Genomic DNA, 25,120 nt, shown 5'->3' with positions numbered 1-25,120 from the left:
GGATGTTATATTACATTGGCTGGTGGTGACACTCTGACATCGAAAACCTGAAAGACTGTCAACATTTTTAATACCAGCCACCACCAAATTCTCATTATCCGATTTGCAAAATGCAAAACAATCAGCAAATTGACTTTCCCTCTGTACTGCAGACTGAAAACATCAGCTGCCTGGAGGGGAGCACGCCAATCTAAAAACTTGATTTATGGTTCAGAAATTAGTTTTTCGTTCTGTTACATATTTCTGATTTGTAATTAAAGAGATAAAACATCTTTGCAGAAGGCATTTTGTGCGTTTCCTGCAAGTCCTCATTTGTCTTACCCACTCTGTAGATGAGCTCGTCCTCAATGGGATTCTCCTTTTTCTTGGTGGTGCTGTACATGCTGGAAGGCCGTCGCACCGCTTTCTGCCGTATGTGGCCTCCAGTCCCACTGGGGGACTTCACCCTCCTCTTCACGTCATCTGGGGATTGCGGAACATCTGACGGCTTGACTGCCCGCAGGCGGAAAGGACTGCCTCGTATCGGCTGTCCGTACAGCAACAGAGCGAATGAGTACTCCCCCTCAGAGCGTACCGTGTAGCCCACCTCGTATGTTCCGTTCTTATTGTCCGTTATCTCCGTCTCTGCAGCCCGGTTCCCGTCAGCAGACGTTATCTCTGCTTTTAAAACAGCATTTCCTGTCCGAACCAACTCCCCGTCCTGCAGATAGGGTTATTGAATCAATTTCACAACAACAGGAACAACAACAAAAAATATCTCAGGTTTTTAAACAATATACTCATGGCTGCAGCCTCTAAGGCAGCACTTTCTACAGACTTGTTTTGATTACAGTAATTCCTGTTTTGTGCCTTTGGTGACCAGAGCAGCCAGATAAAAAACTATCAATATGAATTCTAATGTAAAATGTTATCACACAAACTAAAGAAAAATACCACTTTATCCACAGTTCACTCTACACATGTCGCCAATGATAATATGATGGTGAGGCTAAACAACATAAAGACATTACTTTGTCCTTTGTTGTCACAGTAATAGTGTGGTGCTGCCCGGTTGCTGCGTGGCGGAGGCCTTCTCCTGTGGCGACGGAGGTGTGAGCAACAGCTGCTGTGGTGATGAGAACACCCAGGTTCTGGATGGAGCGTCGCAGACCTTCAGTCTCCACCTGCAGCAGAAAGCACATCAGATAGTTTAGAGTGTAGCATCTGTTATCGCTTTCTAAAGTTTAATTCTTGCCCGTTTTTCCATGTGATGCATGGGACAGATTACTGCAAAAGTAAAGTCAAACATCTGTCACGATGTCATTACAGGGGTTAGGACAGGGTTAGTGTGGGAAAACATAGAAGCAAATTAAGACAGTATAGTGGACTTATAAAGGATGCTCATGTTGCTCTGTGTCTGTTATCAGTAACAAGACTAGACTGTCTGGTAACAACTAACACGCTCATAATACATCAAGGTTTGTTTTATTACACCAGTAGCCAAAGTAGTTGTCAAGCAAAATTCTAAAGCTTAATATGTTTCGCTAATGTCAGCAGTTGATCCCAATTAATGATCCCAAATGAGATCATTAATGATAACAAGCAAAAATTGTCAACAGAAAGGTTAAAACTAAACAAACAAAGCAACTGTTCCCCAGATACCCAGTGTGGATTAAAGTATTGCTTCCGATTGCATAATGCGACGATGTGGGATTATCAGGCAGACTACTGTAATGAAAACAGAAAGCAGAGGAACAGTTTAAATCTCATCATTCAATACCTGACAGTCCAGGTGTGCGTTCTGATGCGGTTTCTCCGGGAAGTCGTGTCTGGCCAGCGCTGTCACCCGCTCGCTCATCTGCTTCTGAACCAGCAGGACCTGTACTTGCAGGAGACATATACTTTATTCTAAGTCATTTTGTCATACGTGTCTTTTAGTACAAAAATACTCTATTACTAAATAAAAAAGATCCTGCTTTGACGGCTGCTTTTCCCATATGCTGTGCCAGCGTACCTCAGTGGCACTTCCGTGGCTGAGAGCCTGCTCTGTAAAGTTGCAGCTGCTCTGGATGTGTTCCTTCCCCTGGAGGAGAGATGAAAGCTGGGCCTGTAGAACCTGTGCGCAGGAAAGAGGAGGAAGAGGGACACAAAAGAGATGAGAGAAAGCAAGTGGAAGACAGAAAAAGGGGGAAATGGGGGGGAAATGTTTAGGGAGCAAGAAAAGTTTCTCATTAAGTCAGGCATGTGAGAGATATAACAACCCAGTCCTAATGTGTGTGTTTGTGAGTTTGACAATAAGTGTGCTTCGGCTGAAACTTTTGTGTAACAATGCATGTGAGCAGAAGGATTCAAGTTTATATGCACGAGTGCATGTACTGAATATGTGAATCTGTGAAACACCTAACCTTTTGCTTAGTGCTGCAGATGTTCTCCAGGTCTGTGATAAGGGCCGTCTTGCGCTGATGCAGCACCCGTTCCAGCTCTTCAAAAGTACTGATGATCTCTGCTACTGCCTCATTCTTCCTTTCATTCAGCTGTCGAGAGATCTCACTCACCAGCTCAATGGCTACTGTTAGCTGAGGGAGCCTGCAGGAATGAAAAATACGTCATCCGTAAATGTAAAAAGCAATCAAACCAAACTATGATCACATATTAAATCCCAACTTAATCTGAAATTTAACTGAAAAATTATCTGATGAATGAAAATGTTTGACATACTGAGCACAGCACTGCACAGATCACCACCTATGATCTGGGCCAAACACTTAAGCTTCCAAACACCCAGGGTGAAAGAAATCTTCTGAAAGCTTAACCGAGGTATGGAGTTCCCACCTGCTGCGTATGGCATCCAGCTGCGTCTTCAGCGCAGCCTTGTGCTGTTCCACGACATCCCGGAGAGGAACGGTCACATGCTCCCGGTGCTCGCCCTCTGTACACTCCAGACACATGGCTGTCTCACATGACTCGCAGTAGAACTCCATCACCTGCAGAGGGAGACAAACTGAGTCATTCTCTCCTGCTGAGCATCGCAGGTGAGAAAAGAATTTGGTTTCTTTTGTATTAATTACTGCTCGAAACAAAGCAGGCAGGGCATTTTTGTTGAGGTGATGAGTGGGCTGAGGTATCACAGAGGGGCTTCTCACCTTTCCCTCATGGTTTGGGCAGCAGAGAGGCTTCCCTGCAGCTGCAGCGCTGACTGACTCCAGCACACTGCAGGCCTCAGGCCGCGAGCACTCTGGTTCTCGTTGAAGGACCTAGTACAGAACATTACAGACCTCATCATGTGCACTTTTTCAAGTTTCACAAGACATATGATCATCTGTCTGTTTTGTGTGTGTAAATTTTTTTTTAAGTATTCAGTGTAGCATAGAATTGCTTCTTTTAAAACATTTAACTCGTCTGTTCATCCTCTCCAGGAGACAAACACACATTATAGGACTTTCATTCATCATTTTAAGACCCTATATCTTAATGCTAGCTCCAATTACCACCACTACATGCCTGATGGAAACCTCCCCATCTTTAATCTCAAATAAATCTTCAGGAGTGTCCTCCAGAATGACCTCAGTCTACGAAAATGTGTTCCCTCCCTCTCACAAAAAGTGGTTCCCACAAAACTGAAAGATCACACTAACACACTCTGCCTAGTAGGCCTACTGTCTAATTGTTTTTAGCAGTTCTCTGTTTTTTTTTTTTCTTTTGTTCTATGTAATTTACATGAAAATTCAGATAAATGTGTGCATTTGTTTTTCGAGTAAAAAAAAAATGGATTGAAAGTCAAACCTCCATGAGATTAGTGATGAAGAAGTTGTTCTGCAGAGCGCAAACTCCCTTCTCTGGCAGGATGGACGTCTGCCGACACACTGGACACGAGAGTGTCAGGGACTCTGGGGGAATGTAGTTCTGCAGACAACTGGAAGGAGGGAGTTGACAAATAAAGAAAACAGTACTTAAAATCTACCAGAGTAATTTATTTTTTGCTTTGCTTCATGTGTAAAATATCTGTCATTTTCAGTTCACCAATCGAGCAGACGGAGAAGGAGAGGAAGGGACAGAGAGCTGTCAACACCATAATTGAGAGACATTGCCTAAATAGTGCTCCTGTCACAACAAATAGGGGAAAAGTGTGGATCTGAGTCAATACTCAGAGCCAAAAGCCTCCAAATGCACACTTTGACTTAGAGCAATTGAATCTCTGGCAATCCAGTCTGCTTAACAGAGACACTAAGTGGTCAAATACTTCATCGAGCATATTTGTTTATGCTTCTGCATATTTGCGTGTGTGCACAAAAGAAGGTTTTGTATTCTGGCCAAGCTTCACGGTGGCAGCAGTCACACGTCTATCCCACTGGCCCCTAAAGGCTGAGGGTGTTATGCAGGCTTGGTTGCCCTCAGGAGGCAATCAATAACACAAGACACCTTCAAGCCATAACCAAAACTCAGTCAGCACAATTCAGCTGCAATATGCAGATTACACTGCACTCATGATCTACAGCCCGGCTGCCGTCCAGCAGGTGATGGACGGTTGTTGTTTCTTTAGCTTCTACCATCACTGAATTGGTAGTAAATACTGTAAGAGACCCCACCAATTCAGTCTGTGTTGTTGTACACAAGTATGTCTGGCAGCTGCTTGGGCTGCAAACTAACACTATTATATTTAATTTATGAAACCGCACAGGCTTGTATCAACTAAGCCCTCTGCTTCTGAGGCCATCTGAGAGCTTGAACAACAACATGAGCTATCTAATGCTCTGTCAAAACCACACTCTAAATCTGGATGAATGACTTTTGCTTTGTCAAACAGTAAGCCAGATAGGACCTGCAGGCAAGGTAGTGCCTTTTGGTCAATTACCTGTTTTTGCTTTCTAGAATGTCAGAAAACCGCAAAAAAAATCCAGACTGACATCTTTAAATTGATGTTTTTAGCGCATCATACAGTCCAAAAGTAGCCATGTGGCCCTAATGTAGCAAGATGTAATTTTTTGGCATCACCAGCAAGAGTAACTGCAGTGCAGACACACAAATAGGATATTAGGAGGCAGTTGTAGCCTTAAATTTACATGCTTAATGACAGATAATCACAGGATGAGGAAACAGGGAGCAAAATAAAACAGCTACAACACCCAACAAAATAGACCCAGCAGGGGGTTGCACCGCATCCCAAACCTCCGTCAAACTACATAAATCCATGGCAGTATTAAAACATCTGTCTGGCAACATCACATATAGTTCCAGACAAAAATCTGTTCACCTCAGCAGGACTCCAGATCACATGCCACCCAGTTAAACCGGGGATTAAGCTTGCCCTCCGGTGGGCAAATGCCCCTCACACACACTCACGGAAAAAGGATTTATCTCACACTGTGTGACTATTCAGAACTATGCCGTAAATATTTGCTTGATCATAGGTTTAGAAGTAAACAGAGTCCTGGTTTTCTTCTGTACATGACAACGAGCCCCTTCTTCTGTCTCCATCTTCCCACCCTGACCCGTAACAAGCTCACTGAAAGCCCTCCTCTGTTCGGCTCGACACGAGAAAGGCTCCAGTAATATCGCCTGAGGGGGTGTCGTCTTTCCCAAGTAACTGCAGATTGAGCCTTTGTAATTGTGTCTCCCAACAATGAGTCTTTTTTTTTTTCCCAGACGGCAGTCCTCGACGGTCCCTGATGCTCAGGAATGCACTTATCCCAGCGGAGTCAATGAAGAGAAGTGCTCTGAGCTGTTTAATTGTGTGTAGGGATTTGCAACTGATGAGGTTTTTCTATTAGGGGACCTGTTAATATGACAAGAATTCCACAAAAACAGAGATGGGAAATACCAGCAAGGGAACAGCTACAGTAAAACATGTGTTATACACTCTTTGCATGGCCAGAAAAAGCTACAGGTAGCAAAAAAAAAGCAGAGACTGCGTCAGATTCAGCTTGGGGGAAAGTGTAGGTAATTAGTGCAGAAATGTTAGTTACCTTTCACAGAAGGTGTGCAGGCAGGGCAGGACCTTGGGGTTGCGATAGTGATCCAGACAGATGCTGCAGACCAGAAACTGCTTGTCTATCTGACGCACCACAGGGCTGGTGCTCCCAGCCTCACGCTTGGCCATGGCAGAGGACATTTAAAGCCGCGGACAATGACAGCAGTTAACCTGGAATAAAAAAAAGACAAAGATTAAACTATGAAACTTGCTTGTTAGGAAAAAAACGGTCACGTCCACACTCAGATTTCTGCTGAGTGTCACTTTCAGGGCCGTTAATGCTCAGAAAACTTCCCACAGGAGGTACCAGGAACCAAAGTTAACAAAGCAGTTTAATTCCTTAAACAGAACAAAAAAAAAAAAGTGTTACTTCTAGGTTAATACCGGACAAACGGCATGTGAAAGAGAGCTGAGAGAGGCATGCGGTAGCGCTGAGTGTGAAGACAGCTAATGTAGACAAACCAGTATGGCCATGTTGCCTGGCTTTTGATTAACAAAAAAAAAAAAAAAGAAAAGAAAAAGGAAAAGAACGAAGAAGAAACAAAAGGCTTTGTAACTAAACAATCAGTGCACATGGGAATTTCATTACAAATCCACAACACTGAATTAAAACAAGTTTTCCTGGCTTCGAAGGCACACAAAAACATGCTAAAAATACTTACACGCTTGATGCGTGGGACCTGTTGTGGCAGTTTCACCTACACTTGAACCTTTCACACGCAAACTGAAAGTGCTCTGGAGCAGCTGTGCTCCTTTGTATTGTGTTAGTCTTTACAGTTTAAAAATTACTGGTGAGGTGTCACTTTGTTTTGCTCCGTACCGTAGAATGGCCTCTGGATTGAAAGATATGCTTTAACAACTTAAAAAACAAACATCTACTTCACATACGTCCTTTACATTGCAGTTGTATTTGCAGTGTACTCTAAGCCTGGTGGAAAGGCAACACTTGTTGTTGTATTTGAATAAGAGATCATGTTGTCTTTAAACATAGAGTTGTGTTACTGTACAATATCCTTTGATTTGTAAGTTCAACAATGCAAAATTTTCCATGTTGCCACTGATTTATTGTAAACCTCCACATTTCAATTTGATTCAATTTTAATAGCAATAATTCACAAACGAAGCCATCTTAGCACACTTCACAAAGTAGGGTCATGACTGTACAACATGTACAATATGTGAAGTGACCAGAACAGAGGAGCCCCACGTCTTACATAATCTCATCTATTATAGAGATACAGCTGCAAGGTATGGATATCCTGCCTAGCAACATAAACCAGCGCTGCCTCCGCATGGCCCACTTTCATATTCATCAGCCCAACACATATGGCAAAAATAATTACAGCAATAAAGACGCTCCTGAAGAATGTTTTCATTGCCAAGCACTTAGTGTGTGAATCAAGCGAGGAGATCAGATGTTAACTGAAGAAAACACAAGTTATAAGAAGACGTGTGTTTGTCAGACAACAGTTTCACCTGAATTGATTTGTGTCTTAAATCGACACCTTTATTAAACACCGTGGATGTCATTTTTATCTCCGTGTTGCTAACTGGTTCCAGCGATGTAGTTCAGCTACGTTTTCTCAGTAGGTCAGCGCATATATTATTCATGTATCAAACACAGACATGCTCATACAAACCCAGGGATGAGCGAGCAGCACATCTCACATCTCACACGGAAGTGCTTTAAGATGTGTAGTAGTTAGGAACATTACATAGTCAATGAAAAGGACACACACGTCCGTGCACGGAAACACAAACAAACACACTGACAATCATCATCCCCCACCAGACTCTCCTCCTGTCTGCACATCTGTCGCTGCTGGATCTAATACAGCTCTCAATCCCCCATGTCCCGTCTCTGCTCATGTCCTATTGTCAGTTGTTGCCCACCATGTGCGTGCTCACACACACACACACACACACACACCCACACATACACACACACACACACACAAACACGCAGACACACACACATGATAAGATTGGGTAGGAGCCAGGCTGTATCTTTCCAGTCTTTCGCAAAGAGGATCCAATGACATACAGTCTCCAGACTGGAAGGGTAAAGGTCACGTCTAAAGCTGTCAGCCACAAGAGCGACACGTCACATTCACACTCTGGTTAGGGACAGGCAGGGTGTCTGACGGAAATGATTAGGGGTAAGTAGCTTATGGTTTGTCTGAATACAAATATGCATTGTTCCTTATAAATCCTGTACTTTAAACAAGTACTTCAAGACTATCCAGTTGTCTCTGTTTGGCTCTGATGGAAAAAAACAAAACAAACCAGCTTGAATGTGTCTTGATAGAATGTAGGATTAAAGGAGGATCAACCACAGGATGTTCTTCCGTATAGTTCTCAAACTCCTCCGTCATTCTCTCTCTGTCCTAGAACACACCGATGCTAACATATCTGTTATGACGTCTGTCTAAATTTAGGCTCATGTATTAGTGGGTAAGCGAGGAAGTAATGACAGTGAAGCTAAAATAAGACCACTGGTCTTTGGACAGCTGGGGAGTGAGGTTGCTGGTGTCCATTTGTTTACTTCTTGGGTGGACGGCTGTAAAAGAAGATCTGGCGTCTAATAAATCCCAAGTGAGAGTTCTTCAAAACATTGGGATGCACATGAAAGGAGCAGCACGCATGTTTAAACCATCTGTTCCCTGTCAGAGGAGGCAAATTTCAAAAATGTAAACTTCGTTTAACGTTTCTTTTGAACTCCCAGTTTCGCTGATGCATGAAACACATGAGGCTTTGTCGAAGCTCTCGCATGCTCCAGCTTTACTACGATAAAATGGACAAAAACGGCAACCCTAAACACATGCGACACTTATGCATGCGTGCACATGAGTGGGTGCTCTTGAGCATGTTCATATATACGAGTTCAGCAGACTGACTGATTGACACGATTCCATCTTCATTCATGCCCACTTAAACTTCTAAGTAGGCCACACCGCTTAGTTTCAATGCTCCAAAGTAACCATGACCAGTTAACTGACAGGCTTTAAAGTGAGTGAAGGCATGCAGATTTAGAATTTAGGCTCTGCAGTCAGAGACAGCAGGATGGGATAAAGCCAGGCCCAGGCAGGACCGCAGGAAGCTTCCTGCAGTCCTCCAGGAAGACACATCTTGCAGAGAGCTGTCAACTAATGGCATAAAAATGAAATGTGTTATAATGCTCCAGGCCATTACACACACAGTAATAACAGCAGTGATGTTGCTGGTGACCTTAGCCTGAGTAATTCCCTAAACTCTTACAGGATTACAGTATTTGCATGTGCAACTAATTGTTTGTGTGTGTGTGTGTTTTCAAGTGCATGTGTCCAGCAGGTTTGTGTGTGACAACAAGCTAACACCCATGCAGTTAACAAACAATGCTTCTATTCACGGTTGGCTTTACAGCAAACAAAAGTGACCCTTTTATTTGTCTCATCCAGAACTGAAAGCTCTGTTGTTGTTTTACCATACAATAGGATCCTCATTGTTTATGTGTACGGCACAGGCATGGAAATGACGTGGAAGAAAGGCGGTAGGGAAGGCAGGAAATTAAAAGTCTTCTTCCCAGTTCAACAAAAAGGCAGAGGAAATGGACAGAGAGAGACGGACATTTCAGTAGAGAACTGAATTAACACAGTAAAAGTATCATTGCTTCTGTTGTCTGCTCACTGCCATGCACCTGTACAGCACCGTCGAATACGTGCTGACAGCCTTGTACAAACACACACACACTCCAGCGTGGTGACAGCCAAGCTGATACCGTAAAGTCACACATGCACACAAGCATGTACATAAGGACAAACAAGCACAGAGTTGACAGAGAGACTACCTACTGTCAGGAGAGTGGAGTGCGTCAGTCTAGAAGGCTTCATGGCAGCTCTGTGTGAAGTCAGTGCAGCGCTGAAAGAACCCGCAAACGTCCCTGACTCACACACTCACGCCTGCTCTCGTCTCTACCCTCGGCCCCCGCTGACCACTCTTCCTTTTTCCTTTTCCTTCTCTTGCTTTTCCTTTTTTTTTTTTTTCGTCAATGCACACACTGAAAAAGGCTGAGCGGGGATGACAACAGAGGGTGGGACTCTAAATTGAAAGTCCCTCCTACTGTCAGTGCTGTTTACAAGCATGAACTGACTGGATACCCTCCTACTGCCGCGCTCCCATTGGCTGGGAAGCTTGAACTAGCAGGGACGATGGATTGCATCATAGCCCAACAATTTATGCTGGCCAGAGGGGAGTGAGAGGTGCAGATTGAAACAGACAAAAGCTGTCAAGGCAAAAAAAAAAAAACCTTGGATCCCAGAGCGTGTTGCACGTAGGGCCTTAACCTGCTGAGTAATCGTGGAATTTGTGAACTATAGTCCACACTTGAGGCTCAAACTTGAACTGATGTTTGCTCCGAATGATGACCGTAAACACTCATTGGATTATCTCATCTTCAGTTATGGTTAAGATGAAATATGTCATCGCGTAGCTATCCAGGCACACTCGCAAACACATGCAGGGAAGCCAAACAAAACGCAGTTATATAATCCATGATGTCACCTTTAAAAAGAAAAAAAAAACTTAAAACGAGAATTTGGAACACATGCCTCTCTGCCTAGCATTACAGTATCAAATTACACATATGCAGGGATTAGGAACACTCTTAATACTGAAAAGGAGATTATCATTATGAAATTTCAAGTAAAATATCTTGCCGCATGATAGTTTTGCACTCAATCCCTTCAACTCCCTGCCCTTATGATGTGGTCAGTTTATAATCTGGAGCGAGAGGTGACGATTCTCTGAGAGAAACATCAATCTGCATTTAATCTGTGCGCGGATTGAGTCCTGTCGTGTTTTCCCTCCCACGCTCTGCCTTCCCCCCCCTGCAATACACACACACACACACACACACCTTTCCAAAAAATCCCATCATCCTAAACTCACAGGCCCGGACCGCTGCGGTGGGTGTAGCAGGGGATAAGAGGATGAAGAGACCACTCAGAGAATGACATATCAGTGGCTGTCTGGAGAGAATTTATCCTTAACTCACCCATTCGTGACCTCGTTTCATATGTTTTTTTGTTTTTTATGCAGCCTCGTAAGCCCTTTCGATCGACTTCAGCCTGAAAACTTCTGTGGTCACCAGTTAAACAAACTCTTCAAAAGCTCGTTAAAGTTGACAGTGCGTCTGATGCTCGTTCTTTCCAAACAACTCCCACGAGCATATTGCCACTGGATGGAAGAGTCTAACAGGACATCTTGTTTATATGCTCCACAGCAAGTAATTAGAGAGAGGGGATCTGACATGACCAATATACCAAATGCAGCACTCCAGCGTGGGCAGGCCCTTTGAAAAAGACTCTTGTCATCCCTGCAGTGAGCACTCAACGGCATTATTGGTTTATCGTTGCACTTTCTGCTGAAACAACAGTTTTATCAGAATATACAACTCCTGCAGTTATTAAATGGGAGGAAGATGAACCACCAGTGGTAGCCACAACGAGTCCCCTGAAACAAGTGCAGGTAGTATAATAGGTCAAAAATATATACTTATTCAGAACAAAAACTATGACTATTTCCGAAGGCTATTTTTTTTTCAGTTTGTCTTTCTCATTATTAAAAAAAACTATTTAAAAAAAGACTCCAACTAATTATGTTTAATCTAGTTATCTAAGCAGAGCTTCCATTAAAATGCTTTGGGAGAAACTCGCTGCAGCAGTAAACTCCGCGCCTTGTGCAATGTCAACAACTAAAAGAAGCCGTTCTGCCCCAGGGTCAATAAGAAGAGGAACAATAACAGTAATGACAGTAATGATAGTGATGTTCCCCAGGAAATCCAAAATTAAAATCCACACCCACTCCGGGGAGCGAACCAAGCATTGCGGTACATTTTCAAAGAATCGCTTAGCTTTCATGTGGTATTTGATGTTTTTTGTTGTTGCTGTTGTTTTTGTGGGCTTCAGTAGTTACATTTATTATCATGTAACTTCCAGGAACTTACACGTAAGTGACAAGACGTGTTCTGTAAGAGTGAGGGTTAAGGGTGCTGCTGTACTTACTTGCCTCCTGTCGGTGACGCACACCCGATACCTTGTTTTTTTTTTTTTGCTTGATCGTGTGTTTTTTTTTTTTTTTAATCTGCTCGCCCTACACAATGCAGCATCCTCCTTTCTCTGCCCTGCTGCACTCTGGAACCTCATAAGTGTTTAGGAAATTTGGAGATATGTGGAAGAAGGACAGAAAAGGACTAGAAGAGAAAGAGGATAGGGGATGCAGATACTGTATAGCCCACTTTGCATTTACACACACATTTAAGGCTCTTGTGTAACAGAGCATGATCCTGAGATCGGGGGGGGGAACGACCATGATGGTGTTGGAGTTTGACAGCTCGGGGCCTGACACCATCGCTCACACACACACATAGAGTCAGCTGTTCCAGTCTGAGTCATACTATAGCCCACCTCCTGTGTTCCCCCTTAGCTGCTCAAGTAACACCAATCACATACCCAAACACACACACACACACACACAGCTCAACTCTAAAGGATTGAAAACGTCAAGATATAAATACAAAGAATGCGTGCCTACAGCTAATAGATGGCATGTACAGACCAGCCTGAGAAACCCTCGTTAGTATGCCTGGCAAGCCTCCGTTCTCCTGCAAACGGTCCAGTCTTAAGCCTCCACATACATATATTTCTATATATAGAGCTATCAGTTCTCATCCCCTTCACACCACTGGCAGGCACGTGCTCGGCAACGGCACACGCACTGTGAAAAAGCGCAGGGATCCTCAGATGACCAGAATAAGGAATGACTCAGAAACACAGAGAAGGATCCGCATGCTAAACATTTACATGAGCCTTCTTCCAATATATTGAGAGTTATTAGTGCTCACTCGTTCATGTACACTTATTATAACATTAACATTCCAAAGCGTGGCCGTGGTGTCCTCAAGGTTGCAGTGGTTTATTAATGCTTGTCAGCATGTGCGATTATGTGCAAAGTTAAGAATGAAAAAGCGGAGCAAGGAAGTTGACCTACATAATGCCGGCATAATTACTGATAAGGTTTTATAAGGGAGTTATCAGAGAGCGTTTAGTGCCTCTGCTCCTCTTGTCTAAATGTGGAAGCGTTTGTCATACGGACGCATTATATGCTAAGGAGACTGCATGCACGTACTATCGCAAGAAAGAGGCCTGTCATAGTAAACACACAGGTCTGCAAATCACATGAGTGAGGGTTGGAAAGAAAACATACTGACGCTTCCTTTCAAATGCAGTGGCAGATAGCCAGCTGTCTTTACACCACAGCTGGCCTCGGGGAAAGCAGGTGTGTGAGCATGAATTGTGTGGTGAGTGCTTCACTTCACACAAATATCATTTGCTTCACGACCATGCAAAACAGGCCAACGGAGGCACTCAGGTACCAATATTTTTCCAAAATGTCACCCTGAAATTTCACACACTTCCTCTACATGTATTTTTATTGTTTGACACTGGTCTGAAAAGTTGCATAGTCTTTATCCCAACCGAGTGTTCGAGCTTATGTTGCTGGCGAGTTTAGCTCTAAACAACATCACATCACACTCCGGGAAGTCATATTTAGCGTGCAAAATAATTGGAAGCCGCAGCCTTGAAGCGTAAAGATGCACGAGGAGTAAACACGTCTCACAAAACAGAAGTAATTAAATCAGATACTTCAGTTGCTCGCACGTCTGAAATAAACCACAAACAAAATGTGTTTCTGTGGTGGCTGCAGTCATAAAACAATCTTCCATCGCGTTCACTCTCTCGCGAGTAGAACTTCATCAAGAGATCCTTGACTTGAATAACATCGAGACAGACATCAGAGTTCAACTGCATCCAAGCCTTGAGAAGCAGCTCAGATAGGGAGATACAGCCTCCTTCACATCTCTTACACGAGCCAATGTGTGAATACTTCCTGATATTGGACCAAATTTGGGGGGGGAAATGGTAATCTCTTTCCTTCCTGCTCTTATTTGATCTGACTTATGAATATCAAACAAATTCACTTGACATTTACATCCATTAGCCTTGCATCGATTTTACACTGAACATCAGAGCAGAATTTGAATAGCCAATTATAAAGCCTGTGAAACACAGGTTAAACAGATTGTAATCCACATTTTAAATTTCCTCACAAATATTTGAAAGTTATACATTCAGAGGGAATATTACATGACGCACAGATTCTTTCTCCTATTCCTTCCCTCTCTCCCTTCCCCAGCAGAGAGAATTATTTCAGTGAAAGAGGAGCATGTGCCACGGGGTAGAGGAGCTGATCCTGAAATAATTTGTTTCTTTAAATAACTGAGGGAATAGTCGCCCTGAGCTAAACATATATTAACATAAACAGCTAGTTCCATCTCACATGACATAATAGAACCAGCCCACAATGGTGTTTCAGGTACCAGGTCCTCTGTGTCACTGTATTTATTTATTTAAGTGTAGGTGGGAGGTTCTGATTTTTTTGTCATCATCTGGGCGCTTTTAAAAAGAAAAGGTCAAAAATGTAGTTTATGTAAGAGCCAAACATCCAGAAAACAAACCCACCAACTGCAACCAAAGAGCAAAAGTACTTAGCCACGGGCGTTTTTTGCTCACATGTCCTTCACATCGCAGATACACACAAACCACCATCAAACACAGCGAAGGAAGTCAGAGAATTTTTTTTTTAACATAACACGAGCGTGAGCTTTAGTTCTTCTTCCTCTCTAGTAGGAAAGGGCAGAATATCATGCATGAGTGTGAAAGTTTTATTTTCTCATGTTGCTCATTTCAGGCGGAAATCACAGAAAAGCCTGTCATTGAGTCATAAATGTGCATTACAGCTTGGATTCCTAACAGGGTGAAAATTCATTTACTTAAGGGGATTAGGAATTCCAGCATTTGTTCGTCACGCTGATAGGTTGGCGGATTTATAAATTGCACGTCTTTCAACCTCTGCGCGTGCACTGCAGATCTAGGATTGTGGCCTAAACCGCGCTCCTGGTGGACAAAAAAACACTAAAAACTCCCTCCAATATAATGTAGCCCAGTGTGATAATATGAGCACAGTGTTGAATCAACACCTCTCTGTGGTTTTATTTCAGGATTGCACTGACATGTCATAGTGCACCTTTTATCCACACTCATTTGCCAGACCCAGCGCTGTTTGCCTTGTAGTCTGTCGGCTTGGAACACCAGATTGCTGCTATGATGGTAAAGCGGGAAAACACGGAGGCCTGCGTGCTGACTAACATGTTACAACGCACGCATTTATCATGTGCGGTCCTCTGGCACAGGATGACAAATGTCGAGAGGTACCTTGTCTCCACAACACAGGAGGACTGACTGACATAAGCGCAGCTAAAATTATCAGCTGGTCTGATCTCAGCCAAGCTGTGCAGGAATGTGTCACAGGAACCGCCTGTGTCAACATATTAACGCACGGCTCACACTGCTGCATGCAAAACACGCACGACAACACACGAACAAACAGGTGAACGCGGCTTTACCTGCTTATTATTAGAGGAGGATGAAAGAAAAACAAAAAACAGGCAGATATTACCAGAATTCAGTTACGTGCTCTGTCGAATTGGTTGCTTTTCTCTTTGATCTAACTGCACAACATGGTGGTGTAATTTATTTTTTGTTTACAGATTTTTGCATTAAAGCTGATTTCAATTTGTTTTGCAATTTTAATTTGATCCCGGAATAGCGCTCAAACACTAAGTGCTCCAACATACTGTTTTTAATCCACAGTACATGGCTAAAATACCCTTTTTCTCTCTATCTAACCATACATGCAATGTTTAATTCTAAATACGCTGCTTTGATGTTGTACTACAGCCTTAAATACGCTACTACATTAAATTTGCTAAACAGAGTCCATTCAACCAAAATGTGTTAAAGCTCAGAAAGCCTTTTCCCAATGCAAAAAGCTTTCTCTTAGGTATTTGTTTTACTACCACAACCACTGCTGCCTTATTTCTCTAATTTCTAGTCACACAAAGTGGTAGCATGGAGTGGGAGAAATCAATTTTAAGGTCATTTTTTCACACTTACAGCAACATTTACACCAACTACAAATAAATTTGCTTTGCATATAAACCGTACAGTACAGTACCTACATCTGTAGTCTTTACGAAGCAATGAACCGACACATGATGGTTCAAGGATTACTATTAAAACAGTGAACACAGCGACATCAATAGTGTAATTATTACCAGTTCAGCAAGTGTGACTAATGTGTTTGTGAGTTATATTTCAACAGAAAATGTACAACAAGAAGCCAGTGCTGTATAATGACACAAGGCATGCTGAATATATTCCTCTTTGGACCTTTCGGTAATAGTTTATGATGAAATAAAGCATCAGTACACAAATCTGTGTATTACTACAAAGCTCACCTCTCCGATCAAAAAATGTGCTGTGCCAAAATAACCATGGATACAAATTTCTTTGAAATTTTCTAGTATATAAAACATCATGGTGAAGAATGTAGTAGAACACATTTGGCAAAGAAAATTAAGATAATAAAAAAGATATACCAGTTTCACATGACATTTAAGCATTTTAGCTCTTTTTAGTACACTGTATTGCGATTTACAGTTTTTGTAAGGTGAGACCAGTCTTCAACAGCGTTTCTTTTCCGTGGGGCTATAAAATGATTAACTAAATTAGGAACTGGAGCAAACTGGGCAAACCTGGTGCCACATGAAATACTCAAGAACTCTCACAATATGGTCAGTACTATTACTGAGTCCCCCCAAGGGAGCTGTCTAAATATATCCAACATGACATGACTGCATCTCACAGCTCAGTCACTAAGCTTTCACAACATGACTCCCCCCTGACAATACAAAGTAAATGCAGATGAATATGCTTTGGAAGACCTGAGTGCCTGCAGTCAAAGCATGCAGCCACGTAGTCATTGCACACCATGCTTTTGTGCATATAGGGTTACATACACACTTAGTTTGTAAGCCAACAAGGGACAGGACTCCATGTGAGAGAACAAGTTACATGGTTACAAACAAGTCAATATATGATCATCAGTTAGTGAAAGATGTTGCAATCTTCATCTTTAATGTAATATTTTTGTCCCAAAAGGGGGAAAAAAATTTGCATGTCCAAGTCAAGAAAAAAAGAAGGTGTATAAAACCCATAGAACAAAATACAATACACACAGAAAGAGGCACCATGGCACAGAAAACCAGTAATCACTGGTGTCACCTACACACGGCTGTTAACCCATCACTTTTAACACTTAAACACAGTAATCTCATTGGCCACGTCGACTGCTGAGTCTGTGTTTGACATCTGTAAACAAACGAACAACTTGAGGAATATCACAGAGCTGCGGCTCAGTCTAGTGTGGTGTTGGAAAAGTTGAAGCAGAAACCTTGGAAGAATCAACAAAAACTAAAACGAAATTCAAAGTAATTAAAGCTACATTAGCCGTCACTGCTTTTCCTGCGGAGGGTGATAACAATTAACCTGACTAGATAAAGTGAATTCCCAGCGGAGGCTGTTACATCTCTCTGAGGAACTCGTCTAGCACTTAGACTTCACTCCTTCAGACTTCACAAAGTTAAAACTCAAAATTCATTAGTTTCATCTGCACTTGTTTGATTGTGTGCAAGAAGTTCATCGCGCAGACCTTTCCCTATCTCAGTGACAGGCTTGTATCAAAGCAGCATTAAACATTTATACAAACTTCCACTCAGACATCTGTTTGACAGTGCAAAGTGGAGGAGGCTGTTGCTGTAACCCATAGCAACACAATCATGTTCAAGTTGATGAAATCTGCGAGGAAGACAAAGAGAGAAGCACACCTTCACACACAGCTGTCACAAATAACAGGTCAATTATCGCTGCTGCCATGTCATTTACAATGTTAGACGTCACTGTGAAGTCTGTTGGGTTCAGTTATCCCATGTTCATAAACAGTATGGGAAAGTTTCCTACCAAGGAAACCTATTTGGCATTGCACGAATGACGGATGATTTTTCAATACAGACACACAGATTAATATCACCCATATTTGATTCCACATTTCTCCTTTAACTAACGCATCTGACATTGTCGACACACTTTGTTAGTAGATACCTGATCTAGCACACGCGCTAAGTGAGCCGTGATAATGTGAGCATAGTGACAGCTGTACGACAATGACAGCATTAACACCCCAACATTAACAAGTCAGAGAGGTGAATGTGACAGCCACAGCACAAACACAGCACAAAATCCAGCGGTTACAGTACTGGCGACCGTTCATTGCGTTTTGGCGGATAAGTTTACATCTCTCTTCGCCTGACTCTCACCCCTCCCATGCAGCTCCAGTGACATTCCTCCCATGCCAGCTGGACATTCCAGTCTCCACTTCCCCCACAGCGACCAGAGGTTCCCCCGGATCACCATTTCAACCTTTATGAAAATGTCCTCGTTCAACATCCCATCCTTCCTGCGCATACATGTGCTCTGTTGTAGTCATCTACTAATTCCCCGTTCTATTCATAGCACATGCTGCAGGACAAAGTGAGCTTCTGCTCTCATCACCATCAACTGCATCCTGGTAAAGTTTAGAATGGAAAGTGAAAGATGAGGCGTAAACCTACTGAATTCCATTTCGCTGACATTTAGTTGAGGCAAACTTTTCAGAAAGAGAGATGAATCTTGCTTTAAGTTCAATGTCAATACCTTATTATTATCCATAGAGTTCTGAAAGATTTTATTGTGTTTAACAGGTTATAGAAATCACTAAATCTACAATATACGCAATTCGGAATTGCAAAAATCAGCAAAAAACAAACACTAGATGGTTATCTGACTCTGACAGTAAGAAATATTATCATTTACTTTACAGATTATCATGAATAACATCAAATTAGTATTAACTGACTGACAATAAAGTCTCTTTTCATCCTTTATTCAAACCACAAAAAAGAAGCTTAAAAAAAAAGACACTGCATCAAGCCACACGTTATAATTTTGAGTGGCGCCGAGTCTGCAATCACGTCAAAATATCACCACACCACCTATCCAGCACAGATAACTGCACCTCATCTCTCCACTCATCTATAATCAGCCAGGTCAGCATCACAGAGGGTGTCTTACATACACAATCAGGAAATTATTCAGGTTATGCTGCACAGTTCCAAACCCATCATAGGCCAGCAAATGGCCTGCAGCATTATTTTGCATACAGACAACACAGGGTGTGTGCGTCCACCAGTGGAAGGTAGGGAGGTGGGGAGGTGTGGGGGGGGGGGACAGGAGCGAGTGATGGAGTGAAGAGAGGGAGACACGAGAGGAGGTAAAAGGCTCGCACCCTCAACAGGAAAAAGGAAAGGCTGAATGAAAAGGCACACAGCAGGGATGGAGAGGAAGGATGAGGGCAAGTGTCGGAGAGAGAGATTTACTTACAGAAGGTTCCTGACAGATGAAAGAGAGGTACCAAGGAAGTTTCAGCGCGCTCTCCTCCAGAGGGAGCGATAACCGTCCACAAAGCCTGACATTGCCGAAGCAAAAAGCACCTCACACAGAGTCTAGAGGGAGACGGACAGGAGCAGGGTGTGTGTGTGTGTGTTGGGATCTGGCTTTAGCGCATGTATGTGTGTGCTAGCAGGGGGGGGAAAGCAACTGAGGGAGGGAGAGAGAGAGAGAGAGAGAGAGAGAGTGAGAGAGAGGGAGGCAAGAGATACAGAGAGTTTGTACAAGCTGACTGGCTGGTGTGAGAATGGGAGGGAGCTACGTTGTCCAGTGGTGTAGGAGATGAGCAGAGTGAAGGGGAGATGGCAACAAAGAGACAGAATTTTTTCAATTCCTGTCCTCACTCCCCCCTTTACCTCTCCTGTGTCTCTTTTTGATTGCATGTGTAAGGGGAATGAGAAATGCCCAAACTATCAAACAGAAAAATCTGGTGATGTATCATATGAGAACATTCAGGGACGGCATAAACAGAAGCTCCCTTTGTCTCTTCCTCCCTGACTCACGCACAGAGTGTATGGGAAGAGAAGACGATGGGAGGAACAGGAGACATAAATTGCCAAATCCTGCTGGGAACACTAATAACTGATGGCTCTAAGGAGTGACAAATGTGGAGCTCGGCCCAAAAGGGTGATGCAGTGACTGATGAAGAGGTCTATTAAAGGGAGACGCAGAGATAGTAGGAAGCAACACACTGAGAGAGAGAGAAAGATGTGAGACAATAAATCACTGTTTAGGGACTCACAGTGCAGGTTATTCCCCAGGATATGTTGTGGTTATTGTTTTTTTCTTTTTTCCTTTGTGTTTCAATTTTTGGGGGTCATGGAGAAAATACAGTGGTAAGGCTGGAAAGTAACACATAGTGCAATATTTTGACAAGAAAATTATAGTTTGCAGAATCTCTGTGTGTGTGTGTGTGTACGGACGGCAGAGGGTAGAGCACTGTCCTCCTCGTGAGTGTGCGTGGAGCGGCTGTGTGCATGCGCATGGGGGTGGGGACCAAACTGTCTTCCCATGATTTTGCTGCGGGAGCACCATGTTGCCATGGAGACTGCATCCAGTGCAGCAGAGCACGCAGATGGCTGCTCTCTCTCTCCCTCTCTCTCTCTCTCTCTCTCTCTCTCTCTGTCTCTCTCTCTGAAACAGTCCAGTTAGCTCCTCATCCCTGACCTGTAATTCACAAAAGCTAGTCTTTGTGCAGGTTTTTGAAAAAAGAAAAAAAAAAAAACCCTCCAGGTATAGACAAGCGTCTGACTCAGAGCACAGACAAACTATTTTCGACAAATGAGAAAAGGCCTTTTGTGTGGAATTGCTGGGAAACGCTTGAACACCAAAGCATCATCTAATATATTTGCACATACCAATGCACCAAATGTGTCCAATACGAGAAAACCTCGACTCTAGTAATGTCACTTGTGGTATTGGCGTACTAATTTGAACTGATCACATGCGGTTACACCCCCAGCAGAGTATGCATGGTCAGCATTCGAATGCACAGTATATGGAGACTATGTCATTAATTGATCAATGTAAACACACTGGTTTAATCAGTATCTTAATACTGTCTAGTTGATCATTCCATAAAGCATACCCCAAGTTCTCAGTTTGACCTCTTGACTCTCAAGCAAACATTCCTTTCATTTTAGGATACAGTTGGAAACAAATATCTTATGTAAAATGTACCAAAAAAATAAATAAATTGCTTAAGATTAAGGAATCTAATACAGTGAACATTCAGCTCAGGCTTCTAAGAATTAGATGCAAGTTATTACATTTATTAATCTGTGTGGTCACAAATGTTAAACTAGTAGAAAAATGACAGCTTTTTGAATAAAACTGTATTAATGTACTTTGAGAAAGAAAAAAACAACCTATGCAGTGTATGTTAACAGTGATGGTTTGTTTGTTTTTAAGAAAATCTGAATAAGCTGACTGTCCCACCAAAATAAATTGTAAACAGAGGGGAGGAAGGAAAAAGTAGGGAACTGGTTTAAATGTCTTGACTGCTTTGGAAAAAGGATGTGCAGAAATGTGAAATAACTTTTAACAACACGCTACAGAGATAAAAAGATTGTTCAGAGATAAGAACTTAAAGTTACATGTGATATTTAAGAGTACATCAAGACGGTAGATTTTGTCTTAAAAGTGACCAAAACCCTTTGTAAATGTGTTTTGTATTAGCTGTGAGAGAGCCTGAGCATCAAGCAGGGATGGAGCTTTGCCTTCTACAACAGTGAGGTGTGAGGGGGAGGCTGTATGAGCTGAATCTAATAGACTTATTTTTCTGTTTGCTTGATGCAAGAAGAGCGATCGTGACATTTAAAGTCTTTTTTTATACTGTCCAATAACAAAACACATACAAATACACCAACAGGAATGCAGGCCTTGGAGTTTAGCGCAAATTTCTATGAAGTGGCTTCCTGTAAAAGAATCAAAGCACATGCAAAAATCTGACTAAACCCCACTTGTGCATCTCTCTGCCAAAATACCACAATTACCTGCTCAATGTTTTGGTTAAAAGGAAGTGGTTTTAGTGTGATAAAAGATATAAAACAAAAGGAACTAGACAGAAAATGCATAAATTGACAGCAGTGCTGTCATATGTTCAGCCCTGACATTTACCCAGCTAATCAATGTGCCCCACACTGCTCCAGCTCCCTGATGTTTAAGCCCATCTGATCAGCGCAGACAGAGAACAGCATGCATTCTAATCTGAGAGGCTAATGATGGAACTGGAAGGAAATTAACGTCAGCACCGAACAACCTTGTTTTAAGGTGACTCATGAATAAAATGACTATTTTTGTATTACAGTGGGGACAACAGACCCTACGACTGTGAGAGGAGAATACTGTAACAGTTCTGGAAGGCGCTCCGGTTCGGCTTTGGCACTACTAACTTTTATATGTTCAGGGTCAAACAACACACAATGCAACATGTGTTCAAGGACAAAAAAAAACACAGATTTTATAGCTTTTGTGTGCACTTACTCATCCATTTTGCAATGAGCGGGCTGGCAACTAATGAAGGTCAGCAGGTAAGTGTCCTAGATTCTCCTGACGCCTTTTCCTAAACAGAAGACAGAGAGACAAAACAGCTGGGATCAACAACACAACCTGAAGCACTGGAAAAATAAACTAATTTAGCACAGGTATTGCAGCATGTGCAGAAGTTACCACAAATTAGCTAAAATCCAGCTCCTGTTGGGTTGTGTAAAGCAACCAAAAACACAAATATGTCACAACCATTCTTCTATAATTTGCAATGCTTTTGTCTCAGCTCCAGAAACTTACCACATTTTTTTTTTAAAGGACCTGCTATTATTTTGTGGAAGGCCTCCATGGCTGTGCACTGGAAGTAGTTGCAAGAAGGGAAAAAATGGAAAGACTAACTTCAGATTAATTGCACCATCTAGTGACTGACTGGGGGCGAAATCACCTACAGTACCTTCATATTTTTTGCAGATGGATCTATAAATACATGTACAGACAAAAAATACCAAAGTAACTCTGTGATCTCACCGTTTGCTGCTCTTTTATCTGGAAATTTAGACACGTGTGCCATCAACAATCCGCGCGTAAAATTAAAATCAGATAACAGCCACGAGAAAAACACTTCTAGGTTGAAAAGATCTGACAAAGTAAACGTTGATAATGTCTTTACATAATATTCGAGAAGCCAAACCGTGTCTTTTGTTGAATGTTTTTGAGAAAGAAAGGATCTCATGCCTGTGTATCTGAAAATTAACAGATGAGTACTCCGCACACGCTGCGCGTAAAAGCAAACTCTGATAATAACCAGGACGAAAACAGCATCGGGTCGAAAAGATCGATCACATTAAACGTTTATAATTCCTTTACTTAGCATTTAGGTGGCAAACCAGTGTTATTGTATGTTTTGACAAAGACTGGCTGTGTGCGTAAAAGCGTACGACGGAGAAGACAAAATCATTTCGCACGAACGGAGTAGACGCAATGGAGTTGACGAAAATAGCGTGCGCCATACACGGACATGACCAGATGTCCAATACACCATAAACAAGGACCTCGTGGCGCAACGGTAGCGCGTCTGACTCCAGATCAGAAGGTTGCGTGTTCAAATCACGTCGGGGTCAATTCTTTCATCTATTGACTAATTGAAATAGAAGCGAACATGAGCACTGTGGTGATGATACGGAAATAATTCATGAAGTTTAGGCGTTCAAATAAATACATCCCCCAGTTAAACATCACACAATTTGTAATGATCCACAAATTCTATTGATGTCAGTCATTAAAGGTTTTATATAATAAAGGTTTCAATGAAGCATCAATACCTGGATGTAAGTTCACATCAATACTGAAATGTATTTTAAAGTGATGCATCTCATGTTTGTGATGTCTCCCAAAAAGGATGAAGAACCACTTTGAAAGAAACTGGATATGAGACCGGAAAGGTCAAAAGTTCAGCATCCCTATTTTCCTTACAGAGGTGCATGCTTAAAATTAAATTCTGGTAACACGGCGCATCACAAGTGTATTCTTCGCGGTTTTGCTCTCCAACCTCAAATCTAATTACAGCACTTGTAAACAGTCTAATTCCCATAGCTGCTATGGCGGATTAAGTTTACAGCACAAACAACTATCACAGCAGCTGCACAGTATGAGCTTTTGTGACACTACTAAAGAGCAGGGAATTGAAACTCAGTGTTTTTTAAAAAACAATAAGCATGCATAGAACTACATTTTTGCCAACTCTTACTAAAAGTAATCGTTCTACTTGTCATGCATACATTTTCAGTAGTTATCTACCTTTTCACTCCAGCTGCAAATCCCCACATTAAAAATGAAAAATAAATTAAATAAAAATTTCCAGGATGGTCACTTTACAGGCTTTTCTGTTGAGTTTAAGTCTCCTTAGGTCTCCTGTACGTTCACATTTAGTGTTTCCTGTGTATCATCGAGACAATAGCGCCGTCCCTCCTCTCACATTGCTCCTCTCTGTCTAAATGCAGCACAATGCAACTTGCAAGTCTCCCTGCCTCTCTCACTTGGTCCGAGTTTCCCTCCACCCCACCTCCTTTCTCTCCTCAGCTCAAGCCCGTTTCTCATCTTTCACTGGGACACGCTAAACCTCCGAAGTTGATTAGTACAGCCCTGGTGAGAGTGCAAGCTGGCGGAGACAACAGGTCACCTCTAGTCCCAAGGAGTTGACTCACATGAGAAGGTCCTCAGCTGCACTCCACATTCTATCACAAAGGCCCGATTGTACTCTGGAGCTCTCGTTTTACATCAAACAGGTCAGTCGCTGCTGACGTAGCGCTATGTTCCTGATATCTCTGCTCGAGCACAAGGCCGTGCATTGAGCTTTTGTTTGGCTGCCTCCGACCATAAAGATCATCACCATGCTTATAGCTCAGAGACAATATTTTTACTGAGTCGTCCAAATTTATATTAAAAAAAAACTGCAAATATCTTTCCAAAAACTCCCTCTTTCACTCTATTCATTTGCCCCTTCATTTGAAATGCCAGGCAACAGCAAATGTCCCTATTGAGCATTCGCCAGTGGGAGGGATGGATGTGGGAGGACAACAGAACAGCCAGAAAGGAGCCTGTATTAAGCAGTTTGTTCAAGAGAGTATTATTACACTGTGAGAGCTCAAATGAAATGGCTGTAAACAAACCCTGTTGCCCAAGTAACACGGCTGAATGTCTCTTT

The 25,120-nt window shown here is 42.4% G+C and overlaps 1 protein-coding gene and 1 non-coding gene across 5 annotated transcripts in view; one reads left to right on the top strand and one right to left on the bottom strand.

The window, feature by feature from the left end:
- The window catches only part of LOC103365246 (tripartite motif-containing protein 3-like), a 28,089-nt gene extending 5,657 nt beyond the window's left edge, over positions 1–22,432 (bottom strand). The window contains exons 1-10 of one of the 4 annotated variants that reach the window (XM_008292646.1): positions 22,414–22,432; positions 5,943–6,118; positions 3,763–3,892; positions 3,123–3,233; positions 2,812–2,963; positions 2,385–2,565; positions 1,994–2,095; positions 1,760–1,858; positions 1,011–1,163; positions 322–700 (exon numbers count right to left, since the gene is read on the bottom strand). In XM_008292646.1, coding sequence (XP_008290868.1) covers positions 322–700; positions 1,011–1,163; positions 1,760–1,858; positions 1,994–2,095; positions 2,385–2,565; positions 2,812–2,963; positions 3,123–3,233; positions 3,763–3,892; positions 5,943–6,088 — 1,453 coding nt within the window. In that variant the 5' untranslated portion in view covers positions 6,089–6,118; positions 22,414–22,432. Of the gene's footprint in view, positions 1–321; positions 701–1,010; positions 1,164–1,759; positions 1,859–1,993; positions 2,096–2,384; positions 2,566–2,811; positions 2,964–3,122; positions 3,234–3,762; positions 3,893–5,942; positions 6,119–9,777; positions 9,947–19,362; positions 19,433–22,413 lie in introns of those variants that run through there. The other 3 variants (XM_008292645.1, XM_008292647.1, XM_008292644.1) reach the window with 3 other exon arrangements.
- A 1,033-nt stretch (positions 22,433–23,465) lies between these two features.
- trnaw-cca (transfer RNA tryptophan (anticodon CCA)) lies at positions 23,466–23,537 on the top strand. Its single transcript has one exon. It is a non-coding gene; the product is annotated as a tRNA-Trp (tRNA).
- Positions 23,538–25,120: the final 1,583 nt, after the last annotated feature.

Source organism: Stegastes partitus, unplaced genomic scaffold (genome assembly GCF_000690725.1).
Source record: "Stegastes partitus isolate 25-593 unplaced genomic scaffold, Stegastes_partitus-1.0.2 Scaffold822, whole genome shotgun sequence".
Lineage (NCBI taxonomy): Eukaryota > Metazoa > Chordata > Actinopteri > Pomacentridae > Stegastes > Stegastes partitus.
This window is presented reverse-complemented; position numbering and strand designations above follow the sequence as displayed.